Below are 15,997 nucleotides of genomic sequence, written 5' to 3'. Positions count from 1 at the left end.
ATCGATCTTAGAAAAGACTGTTGCACCACTCAACTGATCAAACAGGTCATCTATCCTTGGCAAAGGATACTTGTTCTTTATCGTCACACGGTTCAACTCTCTGTAATCTATGCATAACCTCAAGGTTCCATCTTTCTTCTTTACAAACAGAACTGGTGCTCCCCACGGCGATACACTTGGCCTAATGTATCCCTTATCTATCAGATCATCCAACTGCTTCCTAAGCTCCTCCATCTCCTTAGGACCCATACGGTACGGTGCCTTAGAGATTGGCCCCGTCCCTGGCTTCAACTCAACGGTGAAATCTATCTCTCTCTTCGGTGGTAACCCTAATCTCATCAGAAAACGTCGAAACTCTCCCACTACTGGTATCTCATCAACTGTCGGACCCTCTACCCGGTCATCTCTCACATGGCATAAGATCAAAGGACATCCCTTCCTCAAATAAGATTTCAAGGTTACAGCTGCTATCAACTTAACTTTGGGTTTGACTAGAAACCCCCGGTAAGACACACTAACGCCCTTAGGACCTCTCAAGGACACTTTCTTTTGATGACAGTCTATCTTAGCTTTATACTTTCCTAACCAATCCATCCCAACTATCATCTCAAAACCGTTAAAAGGAAACTCTAGCAAGTCTACAGGGAAATCAACTTGCCCAACTATCAAGGATACATCTCTAAACAACCTCCCACATGGTACAGACTCACCCGAAGGTATGAAAACTTGCTCACTAACAGACTCATATACTCTCAAACCCAACTGTTTCACATGACTCGAAGACACAAACGACTGAGAAGCCCCCGAATCAAACAAAACAAACGTAGGAATACCATTAACGAGGAATGTACCGGTGATAACATGCGCATCTTCCTCAGCTGCCTTCTTGTCCATCATGAACAACTTGCCACTGGTCTTCCGCCCACCTCCTGGACAAGACTAGGCGATGCGGTCGGCTTAGCACCCGACCCTTGGTTGTTGTTGTGGTTCATCGGTGTCTTCTGATAAGAATTACCGCCGTTGCGGTTGCCTCCACTCTGGTAGCTCTGACCTCCCCGGTTTGGCCATGATCCCGCCGGTCTGTTGCTCGCGAAGCTCTGTGCAGGTCTCTGGAAAGATCCCGGTGCACTCGTGCACTCATGTCTCTTGTGGCCTACGCCACCACACCCAAAGCATGTCACTCCCCAACTATTACTCGCACTCCCACGGCCTCGCCCAAAGGACGCTCCAGCACTAAACCCAGATCCAGAAGAAAATCCCTTAGACTGATTGTGGTTGCCTTTCTTGTAATTAGATTGGCCACCACCCTCGCTCTCCGACTTCCTCTTCTCACCACCAGACCTCTCCTGAGCCATCTCCACTAGTCTCTCAGCTCTCCCAGCCCTCTCATATGCTTCCTTCACATCAGTGAGGACTCCCACGGGTAACTTATCCATAATCTTCGTGGTCAGTCCACTCTCAAACCTCAAAGCCAAATTCTCATCACTCAAACCCATGTCCTCGGATATCTAGATTTCTCATTGAACTGCGTATCGTAGTACTCACCCACGGACATCTCAAGCGATCATCTTAAACTTATCAAACTCCTCCCTCAACTTACTCCTCACATGCTTCGGCACAAACTCCTTCCTCACAGCCCTACGAAACTCCTCCCAAGGTATAGCAGGTAACCCTTGGTTGGTATACAACTCCTTAGCACTCACCTTCACCGAATCCCACCACTTGCCACCGCCTCCCTCGGATAAAATGCAGCCTGATCCACTCTCATCTCATCCGGACAATGGACTAAGTCTAGTATATTCTCCATCTCCCTCAGCCAACTATCAAGAAGGTTAGGCTCCTCAACTCCCTTGTACTCTTTCGGGTTAAACCTCGCAATATAGAGGCTGACTTTAGCATGGTCAACTTCCTTCTCTTTTTCCTTATTCTTGTCCTCGTTCACTTTCTTCAGGGTCTCAGTCAGCGCATCCTGGTGTTCTAACATCTTGACGATGTCATCCACGGTCATAAGCTCAGCTCTCGCATACAAGGCATTTCTCTTTGGCGGCATCTTGAAACTATACGTATATAAGAAAGGGTAAACATGAACATGCGTACTAAACCTCAAAACACGAAGACTCGCTGCCCAGAACCTACTCGATCGAGTATCCAAACCCACTCGATCGAGTAACGGGCTACTCGATCGAGTGCCCCTATGTACTCGATCGAGTACCCAAACTCCAGAACCAAACAGACCTTCTGATCTCTAACCCACTCGATCGAGTATCTAGGCTACTCGATCGAGTGACCCCCTACTCGATCGAGTGCCCCTAGCTACTCGATCGAGTGTCCCAAAACGCGATTTTGGTCAAAAATCGTCAAAAACCTATCCGATCGAGTTAGTCTTACTCGATCAAGTATCACTATTACGTAAAAGCTACCCGCATATTACGTCACATAGTAACATCGCTAACTTTATACAAATCGCATGATATCATATTCAACATGCCACGCAACAATTCTATTTATCAATAAATCAAATCATCATGCTATAAAAGCCACATTGTAAACACCTCAACATGCTATCATCTCATTAACATGTTCCACGTATCATTTCCTTTCACATGCTCAACTTCCTATTTCAACACCAAACAATCAACACACTTCATCACTTTGTTGCACAAATCAAACAATCACACAGACGACTCAAAACACATTCCCATGTGACCGGTTCAAAGTTGCAGGGCGACCCCTCGCGACTTTAGGACGTCTCCCAAGCCTTTGCACTAGCTCCTACAACTTTTACCCCGGGTTCATTTTAATTGACTCTCTATGTTCATTAAGTTCATTGGTTACAGGTTTCAGGATCGTCGCTCTGATACCATTTGTAACACCCCCATACTCCAAGTGCCTTACCAGGACCACTCGGGTATGGAGACATCACCATCTCGGTTGCCGAGGTATGATAATCAAACAACAAATGATAAAGAAACAACATTTATTATTAATAGATTAATGAATGATAACAATCCTCAAACCAACTGAAAGTACATTACATTATTCCAACTAACTGTTCTCAAATGAAATGTAAATAAAACTAAACTACAGCGGAAGACTCTATCGTCATGTCGTGGCCATCCCCAGCTATCCAGTACTCATCTCAATACCTGCTCAATATCTGCTCACCATCCCCGAATGGATCACCGCAGGTTTACAAAACAACACCGGGGTCAGTACTAATCACACAATCAAAACTGATAATAACAATAAGGCAAACAGACAAATGAATCACACACATACACACAACACCAACTCCCATCATCATCTCAACACTGACTGTCCACTGGACCAGCCCTGCCAGTGGGGGACCGCAGTCGTTCCCACCTAAGCCCCGCTCATCGTACGAGCGATAACCCTGTATCATTAATGTGCACATCCCTTCTGTGGCGGGTTCCACGAAAGGCGAAACTAGGGCGTGAGATCACTCCCGCAAGTGACCCCACTCAGCCGAGAACGCATCTCGAGAACCATCACAAACACAACCACAGCCACAATCACAATTACAATTACAATCATCATAAATCAATCAACTAACTACAGCACATCACCAATATCCCATTATGGGACTAATACTGAGTAGGAAATCCTACCTGGAAAGCACACAAGCAGACGGTATCTACAGCTGTCTCAAAACGCCTCTTCTATGAACTCTCCTCCTAACATATACACATGAATACTACTATTCAATCACTTATTCATAAAAACCCCCAATTACTAAATTAGGGTTTCACTAATCTCAACAAAACGTTATAAAAATTATGCTAGAAGCTTACCCTTGACGCAAGGAATCCAACGACACAAACTACGACGCAATCCGACCGTCTGAACTCCGGGAATTGTCAAGAACGCGATTAGGAAGAAGGACCAACTGCTTTCTCTCTTAAACAGGTTTTAGGTTTTGGCAAAAGTGTTTTAGAATAAAGACGAATATGTTTATATACCTTAATCGCGTAATTAACAAAACCCGAGAAAAACCCCCGATAAACCGGACACTCGATCGAGTACCCAAGGTACTCGATCGAGTACCCCCCTACTCGATCGAGTGCCCCAGCTACTCGATCGAGTGCCCAACAGGTCAGAAACTATTTTATTCTGCGACACACCCCTACTCGACAGAGTAAGGGCTACTCGATAGAGTACCCCCAAGACCATAAATACGGAGTATTACAGTGTCATTGTTTGCCACCTCTACTTATGATGATATAATTTCTTGGTTGGAGTGTCTGAACTTGAATTCGTGAACATGTAGCCTCATAATAGAAATCAAACATATATTATGTTCGGTTAGGCATAAGTTTGTAAATGCTTGCATTTTGATCATCTGCATCTTGAAGCCATGATTAAGTGGTTCTGTTGGTTGAAATTGTTCAAGTTTCCTCAACATTCGTCACCATTTGTTGATGGATTCCGGGTTTCTTTAGTTCATCTATAAACTTGACAGTTTAGCATCTGTGAGAGGGTATCTGTTAACCTTGATCAGGTCAGTAAGGTTGTACTATTGAAGTTTTTGGCACCCAAGTCTGATAATTAGTGGTAGTTTGTGACTTTGTGTATGTGTTTGATTATTAACCCAAAATCTCAGCACAAAACAATACGTAGAAACGGAAAGGATGTGTCTTTGGGTATTGGACTAACTGTTTTATCATCTGTTTAGTGAGAATTTCTCTCCCAGCTGACCATTTGTCAATGTTTCTCAACTATACCTTGTTAGCTTGTTACTCTAAAACCTTGCTAGCTCGAAGTGTTATAAACTTGTATTAAACCTTTTTAGCCAAAAAAGTTCCCTCTAGGTTTTCTTCCTTGGGAGGGTTTTGGCAGTTCCTAGGCGGTTTCCTAGGTTTTTTTCTCGTTTTCTTGCAAAAAATTCTTTTCTTCTTACAAATTTCTCAAAATCTTTCTCTAATATTCTCTAATTGTCTTTCTTTGTGTGGGAGTGGCTTTTATTCGATCTCTTGGGTGGTGTTTCTTAATTGTTTTGTCAGTAATGGAGGTGCAAGGAAAAGTTGGAGTGCAGGAATTGAACGATGAACAAGCAGTTGTTGAAAATGGTGGCGATGAGAACCAAGAGCAAGTAGAATTGGAGTGGATTGCGGATGGAGATGAGGAACAAGTCGACTCGCGGATGTGCGTGGTGGGGAGACTGTGGACTGATAGGCATGTAAATCTTAAGGCTCTTATTGATACCATGATCTCAACGTGGAAAACGAAGGGTGTGGTGGGTGAGGTGGTGGATAAACAGAAAAAAATAATCAATTTCAAGTTTGATAATGAAGATGATAAAAGACGGGTTCTGGAGGAGCAACCCTGGCACTTTGAGCGACACGTTTTGGTTCTAGCAGACCTTGATGGTGAAGCGATTCCTTCGGAGGTACCTCTTTTCTTCTCACCTATTTGGGTGCGTGTTTATGACTTGCCTATAATGGGTAGACAAAACCTGGAGAATGCTTGTAATATTGGGAATACAATAGGGTCGTTTGTGTCTGTGGATAATTCGGTGAACCCGACTATCAATAGGTCGATGAGGATTCGTGTGGTCATTGATGTACGTAAACCCCTGATCGATTCTATATATATGAAGTTGAAAGGGGGAAAAAAGTGGCGTGTGAGGGTGTGCTATGAGAGCCTGCCTTTGTTCTGTTACATCTGCGGACAAATGGGGCACGGGGAAAAGGATTGTGGGATGAGGAAGGGTCCTATTGGGGAGGGACGAAGGTATGGTGACTGGTTGAGGGCCTCACCATGGAAGGTTGCTCGGGGTGCTGATGGAAGGGACGGTAGAGTGACAACATGTGCTAAACAACTTATATTGGTGGACGATGAGGAGGGGAAGGTAGAGGAGCGAGAGCTGAATAAGATGGTGGAAATGTTGCGCGGGGTTTCGTTGGTGGGTAGAAGGGGTGGGAACGATCGGGAGGAGAAGGGAATGGAAAATAGGGAGATGCTCATTGTGGAGGAGGGGGTGGATGCGGGTAGTGAGGCGAATTATGATATGAATTGTGACCACGGGAAGAAGTGTGTGGTTGATGCCAATGTGGAACGTAAATTTGTGAAGGTGAAGCGTGGAGGTATGAGTGGCAAGCTGGGCAATCAGCGGACAGGGGTTGGTGGGTATGGGGATGCGAACTCAGGTTTGGTTAATCAGGGGAAGAGGAAATGCAGGGAGGGTGGGTGTGAACAGGAGGATGTCGAGGATGTGGTAGATGGAAAGAGGATGAAAATGGATGGGTGCTTATCTGATTTGAAAGTAGCGGAGGCTGACGGAGAGCAGCCCCGCGAACAACAATGAAAATCCTAAGCTGGAACTGTCAAGGGTTGGGCAATCCCTTGACGGTTAGCACCCTCCGCGACTGGTGTTGGAGGGAGTGCCCAAACATTGTCTTCGTTATGGAGACAATGATTAGTGCTAATAGATTAGAAAAAATACGAAATAAGTGTGGTTATATGTCGGGTATTTGTGTTAGTAGTAATGGTCGATCAGGAGGTCTTGGTATTTGGTGGAAGGATATCGATGTTCAGCTAATCTCTTATGACAATCATCATATGGCCTTGAAAGTTATGGGGAGTAATGGGGCTGTTCTTTGGCGGGCAGTGGGTGTTTATGGGTGGCCGGAACTAGCAAACAAACATAAAACTTGGAGTATGGTTAGAGCGCTGTGTAGTAATCACCACGACCCAATGATCCTCTTTGGGGATTTCAATGAAATCTTAAGTATGGAGGAGAAGGAGGGGGGTGTAGTGAGGGGTGAAAGACAAATGGAGGCTTTCCGTGCTGCACTAGACGATTGTGCTTTGGATGATTTGGGTTTTTATGGGAATATCTACACGTGGCAGCGGGGGAGAGGAGATGGTACGTACATAAGAGAGCGGCTTGACCGTGCTGTTGCTTCCATGGAGTGGTGTCAGTTGTTTCCTAGGGCAGTAGTCAGAAACTTTCCTATCTTTTCGTCTGACCACTGTGCCATTCTTGTTCATGAGCAAGAAGAGGGAGATAGACATAGACGGGGAAAAGGATTTAGATTTGAATCCTTTTGGTTGTCGGACCCGGAGTGTGATGAGGTAGTGCAAGCGGCGTGGGCTTCTTTGGATGGTGCGAGTGTGTTGGAAAAAGTGAGCTGGAGTGCTAAAAAATTACAGGCGTGGGCTCGAAATAAATTTGGTAGTTTGAAGCGGGATATCAGAGATAAGGAAGAGGAGTTAGCTCGATGGCAAAAAAGGCAGCCCTCCGCTGATATGTTACAGCGATGTCGATCAATTGTGGAGGAGCTTGAGGGGCTTAGATGTCGCGAGGAATCCTATTGGTATGCTAGGGCTCGAGCTAACGAACTAAGGGATGGCGATAAGAACACCAAATATTTTCACCACAAAGCACAGCAGCGACGGAAGAGAAATAATATTCGCGGGATTGAGGATGCAAACGGGGTATGGCAAACTGATGGACAAAAGGTGGCAGACATAATGAGCGATTATTTTGATGGACTGTTTACATCGAGCAATCCCGAGTCATCGAATGAAGTTCTGAATTGTCTGGAAAGGGTGGTGTCCCCTGAAATTAATGCAACGTTAGATGCTCCTATTAGTGACGATGAGGTGAAAGCGGCTCTCTTCGATATGCATCCAAATAAGGCCCCGGGACCGGATGGTATGCATGCGCTGTTTTATCAACGGTATTGGAGTGTGGTCGGGGATGATGTATGTCGCATGGTGAAGGGATGGTGGGATGGAGGCGGTGACATGGGCGAGTTAAATCGAACATCTGTTGTGCTTATTCCAAAATGCCAAAATCCACGGAAGGTAACGGAATATCGCCCAATAAGTCTTTGCAATGTATTGTATAAAATTATTTCGAAAACTATTGCAAATCGTCTGAAAGGTTTTCTTAATGATTTTATATCTGAGAATCAAAGTGCTTTTACGCCGGGCCGACTCATTACTGATAATGCGTTGGTGGCCTTTGAGATCTTCCACACTATGAAGAGGGGCGGGGAAGGACGGAACGGTAATGTGGCTATTAAACTCGACATGAGTAAAGCTTATGATAGGGTTGAGTGGTCTTTCTTGGGTGATGTGATGGAGAAGATGGGTTTTTCAGTGGGGTGGTGTGGTCGGATTATGCGTTGCCTTTCGACGGTCTCTCAGTCGTTTTTGATTAATGGGCAGCTGGTCGGGGGGGTTAAGCCGAGTCGGGGATTAAGGCAAGGGGATCCTATTTCCCCTTACCTTTTTCTTCTTTGTGCTGATTCGTTTTCTCGTATGCTCTGTAAGGCGGCGGAGATGAATCAAATTCATGGAATGCGGGTCTGTAGGGGGGCTCCTCGAATATCTCACTTATTCTTTGCTGATGATAGTATCCTTTTTGTTAGAGCAAATGCTGAGGAATGCTTGAAGGTAGCTAATATCATTAGCCAATATGAACAAGCATCGGGACAGAAGATTAATTTTGATAAATCGGAAGTGGTCTTTAGCAAGAAAGTGGGGATTCAAAGGAGAGATTTGATTAAGGCGATGTTGGGAGTTCGAGAGGTAGATAAACATGAGAAATACTTAGGCCTTCCGACCATTATTGGAAGGTCAAAAAAAGTGGTTTTCAATTGTTTGAAGGAGCGTATATGGAAGAAGGTTAATGGTTGGAAAGAACGACTACTTTCGAGACCCGGGAAGGAGGTGTTAATCAAAGCTGTAGCCCAAGCTATCCCAACATATATGATGAGTCTTTTCTCGATTCCGGAGGGTGTTATTGACGATATTCACTCGGTGCTGGCACGTTTCTGGTGGGGATCTTCGGAAGCTCATCGAAAAATCCATTGGATGCGTTGGGAGCGTTTATGTGAACCAAAGGCGAGTGGGGGAATGGGTTTTCGTGACTTACGTGTATTCAATCAAGCTTTGTTAGCGAAACAAGTGTGGCGCCTACTTGTCAAGCCCGAGTCTCTTGCAGGGAAAGTGTTAAAAGCACGATACTTCAAAAACGACACCATCCTTGAGGCGAGACGAGGATACGACCCGAGTTTTACATGGCGAAGCTTGTGGGGCTCCAAATCGCTCCTGTTGGAAGGCTTAAAATGGAGAGTGGGAAATGGCCAGTCTATTGGGATATGGGATGAGGCGTGGTTGCCTGGTGCGTCCGCGGGGATTGTACCTATGCCGAATTTAAATGCTGACCCAGGTATGCGTGTTGCGGATCTTATCGATGTAGAGGGGGCCTGCTGGAACATGGGGGCGGTGCGAGCTGTTTTGATGGAAGCCGACGCGAGTTTGGTTCTTAAACTTCCGTTGAGCAGTAGACTACCTCCTGATGAACGGTATTGGTGGCCATCGAAAGATGGATGTTATTCGGTCAAGTCAGGTTATTGGCTCGGGAGGAGGCCATGTATAAATCCGGCTGGTATTGGGCATAATGGCTTTTCTTGGAATGCACTATGGGGCCTCAAAGTCCCCCCAAAACTTCTTCATTTTATATGGAGAATTTGTACAAATACATTACCTGTGCGGAAGATTTTATTCAATCGCCATTGCTGTCCTACTCCAATTTGTAATTTTTGCAACATGGACGAATGCTGTGAACACGCCATTTTTAAGTGCGCATGGACGAGGGTACATTGGGAGGGAAGTGGCTTCTGGGAGTTTATTGACATGGCCCCAAATGGTTCGTGTGAGGAGAGAATGGTGTGGATTATGCAGCAGCTTGGGGTGGGAGAGAGGGAGAGGTTCCTTGCAATGATGTGGGCTATTTGGACCATAAGAAACCAACGGCTTTTTGAGGAGGTTCCCACGCCGGCTGAAGCTGTCTGCTCGGGCTTTGTGAAGATGGTAGCTGAGTACCAAGGATATGCTGACCGGGTATTTAGCAAACCGTTGGTGGTGACGGATGTGGGTGGCTGCTCGTGGACTCCCCCTGATGCCGGTTTCATAAAGATAAATGTGGATGCTCATGTCGCTGGTGGTGGCGTGGTTGGTTTGGGTGTGGTTGCTAGGGATATGGCAGGCCATGTTGTGGGGATGGGCTGTAGGCGTGTGGTGGCAGATTGGGATGTGGATGTGGCGGAGGCACGGGCTGCTAATTTTGGGCTGGAATTAGCGAACCGCTTTGGTTTTCCAAATATTATTCTCGAAAGTGATGCGCTTAATGTTGTGTTGGCTGTGAAGAACAAAGTCGTGGCGAGGTCTCCCTTTGGGCTCTGCGTGAATGATGTCCTCTTTAGTTTGAGTTTTTTTCCGTCTAGTAAGTTTTTTCATGTGAAACGTGGGGGTAATACCGTGGCACATTGTATTGCAAGGATGACTGAGTTTGAGGGATGTGAGTTAGTCCTTGTAAATGACTTTCCGCAAGTTGTAATTACGCTTGCGGAAATTGATTTAATATAATATCGGCCCTATGTTTCCTTCAAAAAAAAAAAAAAAACCTTTTTAGCCTTACTTTGTGCCATATTTTCCAAGATGTCAGAAGTTTACAGTTTACCCATGCTAATTTGCTGGAAAAGTATGGTGGATCAGATTTCTTTCTTTTGCAATGTCCCTTTATTGATACTTTTTGTTTTGCAGCAATTCTCCCTTGTGACGGTCACAATTTGCGACGGGCAAATGTGACCACTTTTTGATAAAATGTAACCACTCAAGTACTGTTCATAAAATGTAACCACTCAAGTACTGTTCATATCTATATTTTTTGAGCTTATTTTCACAAACTTTATTTGATTTTGAGTATATGTATGTTTTTTTTTTAAATTATTAAAATTTATAAGTTAGATTTTATTTTTTTTCCGTCAAAAACTCAAATTTTCCTAAACTTATACCCCCTCCAATTTCCTATTTTCTTCCCTCTTTCCTTTTTTATACTAGTTTGATTATCTTCCCTCTTTCCTTTTTTGGTAAGTTTCATTCTTTTTTTTTATTTTCTCTCTCCTATAAATTTACCACTTACACTACTTTATTCATTATTCATTCTTTATTATTTTGTCTCTCTTATAAATTCTACCACTTACACTACTTTATTCATTTTTTATTAGTTTTCTTATTTGTTGTGCCCAAAAGAAAAGGGAGGATATATAAAAATTGGAGGGAGTATGTAATATTTTTGATTATTATTGCAATTTTTTAGAGTTATGTTTAAGTAAATAAACTCAAAAAATATATATTAAAACTCAAAATTTTTAAAACAAAACTCAAAAAAATTATTATAATGCTCAGAAACTATGAATTGGTGGTAATACATCAGATGTATGATCCACTTACTGCCCCACCCCACAACAATACCCCACAAAATCCATATTTTATGTTATTTTAAGGTTTTTTTTGTTAAAAACTACCTTATATTTAGGGGTATTTGTAAAAAAACTACCTTATATTATTTTTCTTGTTTTAGACTAATTTTGTTTTCTTATTTTTTGGTCAAAAACTACCTAAGCTGAAAATATGGCAAGATTTGGTCGATTTAGTGTCATTAACCTATCTCACATGACTTTCTTAACATCAAACAACAATGATCAACTGCGTCCAAACCAAAATTTAACTTCAGATAAGTAAAATTAATGAATTTCACATTTCAATAATAACTACAAACATCTACTAAAGTTGAGCGTAACTACTTTATGACTTCCCAAAATCGGGCCTTAGTAAGATTAAACACAAATTCTTGTTTGTGACGGCACATATCCGTCACTTTTGAGTGACGGATACCATTTTACCTCACAAAGTACCCACTTTTTCTCTCTCTGCAACACTATTCATGTGACCCTCTTTCTCCACTAACCCATTTTGTTACCATTTTAACTCACAAAATATCCGCCACAAATGGTAACCCGTCACAAGGGAGACCAATTGAAGATTAAAACATAAAAAAGTCATGTGAGATATGTTAAAGCCGGAAAATAGACCAAATATGTCTAGATTTTTAGTGTAGGCAGTTATTGACCAAAAATAAAGAAAACAAAGGTAGTTGAAAACAAAAAAAAATAATATAAGGTAGTATTTTTACAAATACACCTAAAAATAAGGTAGTTTTTGACAAAAAAAACCCTTATTTTAATGACCTTACCCCGTAACAATAGAAATACGGAAAATCATCTATCTTATGGAGTATTTATTTAGTTGGAGAGAGACAGAAGAGACATTAGAGAGTAAAGATGAGGAAGAACAATATTGGAGATGTGATGCGTAGTGACACCCGATTCTACCTTTGTCGGATCAATTGCTCCTCTTTATCCTCCTTCAAATTCCATATTCTTCTTGGTAATTCATTCATTCTAATTACTTCCATTATTTTTATTTTTATTTACTTTTTCCCCCCGATCATTTGTTTTACCTTTTAATTGAATCTGAATGGAACCAATATGTTTCAAATCTCTCTCCTTTTTGTTTGAATCTGTTTTACCCTATTTGTTACACAATAATAACTATATTATTAATCATGATGTTTATTTGTTGGATTTCAGGATTTTATGATTTATATTTGTATTCATTCATTCATTGAATTGTTTCAACCTTTTAATTGAAAGCTAAATCCCACTTCTTCCGAGTGTTGTCACCCGGAAAGTAAACCCAAATTCTCATTAAAAAAATCGTAAACAAATGATTAGGAGGGAGGATTGAGTATATTGGTTGAGTGAATATTGATTTATGGCACCAAATTTTGATTTAAAACGGGTTTATCCGTCTTAAGCTTAAATGCCCCTCGCACAGAATGAAAAAACGTAAACAAATGATTTGGACGAAGGAGGGAGGTATATTGGTTGAGTGAATATTGATTTATGGCAACAAATTCTGATTAAAAAATGTGCAACGGATCGTCACTATTGCGGCCCCCTCTTATTCTGTGTATGCTACTGGCAAAGACTCGTTCTTTATTAAAATTTTGAAGCTTTTTAGCTTGCGTGATGATTACTGAGAATTAAGTATTTCTCGACTCATTCTATTTTGCAGCAGCTCATGTTTCACATAAGGGAAACAAGGGAAGGCATTCGCCGCTTCTCCAGGATTACTGCTTACCCCAATCAACTACTGAGAATAAGTATTTATCGACTCATTCTATTTCCAATGACTTGGACATGGGTATCCTTGATGAAGCCATGAAAACATATTCTTATCAGAATGGTTTTCGAAAGACAATGATCCAAACACAAAAGGTACATTTGTTCCTTCTGTTATATATAGAATTATAGATCATCTCTGAATTTTGGAAACGATAAACAAGTAATGTTTCTGTATTTCCTGGTGTAGTCTGACAAGATGCTTGAAAGGCAAAGAATTACTCAGTAATGTCTTGAACCTTGCTATCGACGCCTCCATTACAAAGGAATTAAAATTTCCGACTCCAAAAGTGCTTCGTATACCTGAGGTAAGATACTTGATGATTCTAGACTAATACTAGTCATTGCTGATTGAGTGGTTTCCTACCTATGCAAATCGGACTTGCCTGTATTATATCACATCTTGTTTGTGCAAGTGTTACAATTTTGGTTTTACAAAAATTTCTACTCAAAATTAAATCAGTTGCACCATGGTACAACAGGTTTTACGCGCAACTGACCCAACCTAATGTACATTCCACGGTTTTTAAAATGTACATTTCATGGTTTTTGGTGATGTAGATTTCACATGTTTGTTATTTGCTGTAAGATTTTATACCTGGCTAAACGTGTATGTAGAAGTATTTAATACTTTGTGTATGATATTTTGTTGATCAAAGATCCACATTCAAATACGCCTAGGAGTAGTTTTATTTTAAGAAAAAAAATTATTCTGAAGTTGATGATTGTATGAAATACATAGTGTGCTGTCCGAGGTTATTTGTTTGTGATTTGTTCATAGTATTTATACTCTGGTGTTGGTATTTTTGGCATCAAATTCAGATTCAGTCGCAATAGAACTCCCAAATTTCGGAGAAAAAGAAAATATCACAGACGAGGAAAATAAGCCAAAGAAGGTTGTAACATTTCCCGATCACCTGATACTAGATCAGATTCTGCCAAGACTGCCGGTAAAATCTTTACTCCGTTTCAAATCTGTTTGCAGAGATTGGCGTTCTACTATTTCTACACCTGAATTTGAAAAGTCTCGCCTGCCGTTCTCTGGTTCTCACCATCAGTTTGTGTTACTTAGAGATAATGGATGGTTGTCACCATCAATTATTGACAATCCTAATTATCTCATAATTCAGAAGAGCTACAAATACAACGATAAAGCTCATCTATCGTATTTAATTGGCTGCTGTAATGGACTAGTAGGCTTTAGTACCGAAATATCGCGCTGTAAATTCAGCAAATTCATTCTATTAAACCCTGTTACAAGGCAGCAGGTTGAAATTCTTGGTCCTGACGACACATCAGATTTCAAAAGTAAGTTGTGTTGGTTTGGCTACGTATCATCTGTGGACGACTACTACATTGTTGCATTCTATTCCTCGGGTGAAGTGTTTTGGACATTTTCATGGAAAGCTGGAATATGGAAAAGAAATTTGTGTATCTTAAACAGGAATGCTAGGAGGAATGAATGGATAACTGTTGGTAAGCCAGCGTTGATCAATGATTCTCTGTACTGGCCTATTGATATTTGGGATCCCTTGCGCGGTATCGGTACTGAGATTGTTGAGATAAATTTAGTTACTCAAAAGTACGAGGTAAAGCCACGGATGAATTTTTCCATTTGGCATCATCGTTGCGTTTCTTTAGTAAATTTGGAAGGTTGCCTTGCATTGCATACAACCTTTGGTAAATTTCGTCTTGATGTTTGGATGTTGAGACAAGCTGGTGACTGGAATTCCTGGGAAATAGTTTACTCCGAGGTTCTTTGACATTGTCATTTGATTTATTATTCTACGACTGGTAAGTTGTTGTTAGGCCATTCGAAGGAGTTAAGATCGGTTGACGATCTTAGTCAATTACATCCTGAAGAGCAAGAAAGAGATGACAGCATGGAAATTTTGGGCAACTCTTTCATACCCGAATATGATGGAGTTGGAGATTATGTCGAGAGTATGATTTGGCAGTTTAGAAGATCAGAGGACAACTTGCGCCCAAGCATTGTGCGTCGTTGCAAACGTGCAATAGATTTGGCCGTTTTGAAGATCAGAGGACATCTTGCGCCCAAGCATCGTGCATCATTGCAATCGCCATAGCAGGGTGAAGTAGCAGATTATACTTTCAGTCTTCTCCTTTGTTATCAGTAGAGATATAAGAGTATCTACTTTATTTATGTATTTTATTTATGTATTTATTTGTGTTGTTGCTTTAATAGGCCATAATGTGTTCACTCTTTAAAGTGATGTTTGGCAAGCAGTTTTGCGAGGAGATGGTACGATCACAAGCTCCCATTTTCTGCTATTGTTAACTTAATAGTGTTTTGTGTGCTATCTTATTCTTCGTTATGCTTCTCTATCTGCAAACTGAATGTATATCATCGAGTAGATGCTGTTAGCTGTGAAGGTTTATTGAGTATTCGTTCTACTTTTATACGATTTTCTACGTATAATTATCGTTCTGTCTGTAGATTGTGCTTCCCAGCTAGGTTTACCATAATTCTTAAGGGGGTGTTTGGTTCGCGCGTGGGTATTGGTTTGGAATCAGGAATCATACCGGGTGGTATGGGTTTTGAACTTGATTCCTTATACCATGTGTTTGTTTCAATTTCGGGTGGAATGGGATCGAACTTCATCAAAGTTAAAAAAATCTAAAATACAACATTGAAAATAATTATTTTTGATACTAAAAAATCATGAAAATGAAGAGTTAATCAAATAAATGTAAAAAAAATTTCACTTAAAATGTTCCATTTAATTTTTTTTCATGTTTTTTGGTTTTATTACTTAATACCCATGGGTATCAATCTCATGGGTTTGAGGTATGGGTATGAAACCTCTATTTTTGCCAAACAAACACTTGGTTTGAGTTTGGCTCATTCCAAACCCATACATTTATTAGTTGAACCAAACACCCCCTAAATCATTGGAGAGGAAGAATACATATCT

General features: G+C 41.4%; 2 protein-coding genes across 2 annotated transcripts; both read left to right on the top strand.

Annotated features, from left to right (window-relative positions):
* The first annotated feature begins 12,119 nt into the window (after positions 1-12,119).
* On the top strand, positions 12,120-13,973 carry LOC141610563 (uncharacterized). Its single transcript, XM_074428701.1, has 4 exons — positions 12,120-12,264; positions 12,955-13,157; positions 13,252-13,369; positions 13,884-13,973. Exons 1-3 carry the CDS (start codon positions 12,159-12,161, stop codon positions 13,288-13,290), a joined length of 348 nt encoding a protein of 115 aa, XP_074284802.1. The 5' UTR covers positions 12,120-12,158; the 3' UTR covers positions 13,291-13,369; positions 13,884-13,973.
* Positions 13,604-15,482, top strand: LOC141612549 (F-box/kelch-repeat protein At3g23880-like). The gene is made up of 2 exons (XM_074431361.1): positions 13,604-13,631; positions 13,884-15,482. Exons 1-2 carry the CDS (start codon positions 13,604-13,606, stop codon positions 14,822-14,824), a joined length of 969 nt encoding a protein of 322 aa, XP_074287462.1. The 3' UTR covers positions 14,825-15,482.
* Positions 15,483-15,997: the final 515 nt, after the last annotated feature.

Source organism: Silene latifolia, chromosome 11 (assembly GCF_048544455.1).
Source record: "Silene latifolia isolate original U9 population chromosome 11, ASM4854445v1, whole genome shotgun sequence".
NCBI classification, from domain to species: Eukaryota; Viridiplantae; Streptophyta; class Magnoliopsida; order Caryophyllales; family Caryophyllaceae; genus Silene; species Silene latifolia.
Note: the sequence above shows the minus strand (reverse complement) of the source record. Positions and strands in the feature narration are given on the sequence as shown.

What these genes read in the sequence shown, in the direction of transcription:
- LOC141610563 (XM_074428701.1), top strand. Translation starts at nt 12,159, where the DNA reads ATGAGGAAGAACAATATTGGAGATGTGATGCGTAGTGACACCCGATTC. An exon ending in CAAATTCCATATTCTTCTTG is followed by an intron (nt 12,265 to 12,954) that starts GTAATTCATTCA and finishes TCTATTTTGCAG; the next exon opens with CAGCTCATGTTTCACATAAG. An exon ending in CAATGATCCAAACACAAAAG is followed by an intron (nt 13,158 to 13,251) that starts GTACATTTGTTC and finishes TTCCTGGTGTAG; the next exon opens with TCTGACAAGATGCTTGAAAG.
- LOC141612549 (XM_074431361.1), top strand. Translation starts at nt 13,604, where the DNA reads ATGGTTTTTGGTGATGTAGATTTCACAT. An exon ending in TGGTGATGTAGATTTCACAT is followed by an intron (nt 13,632 to 13,883) that starts GTTTGTTATTTG and finishes CATCAAATTCAG; the next exon opens with ATTCAGTCGCAATAGAACTC.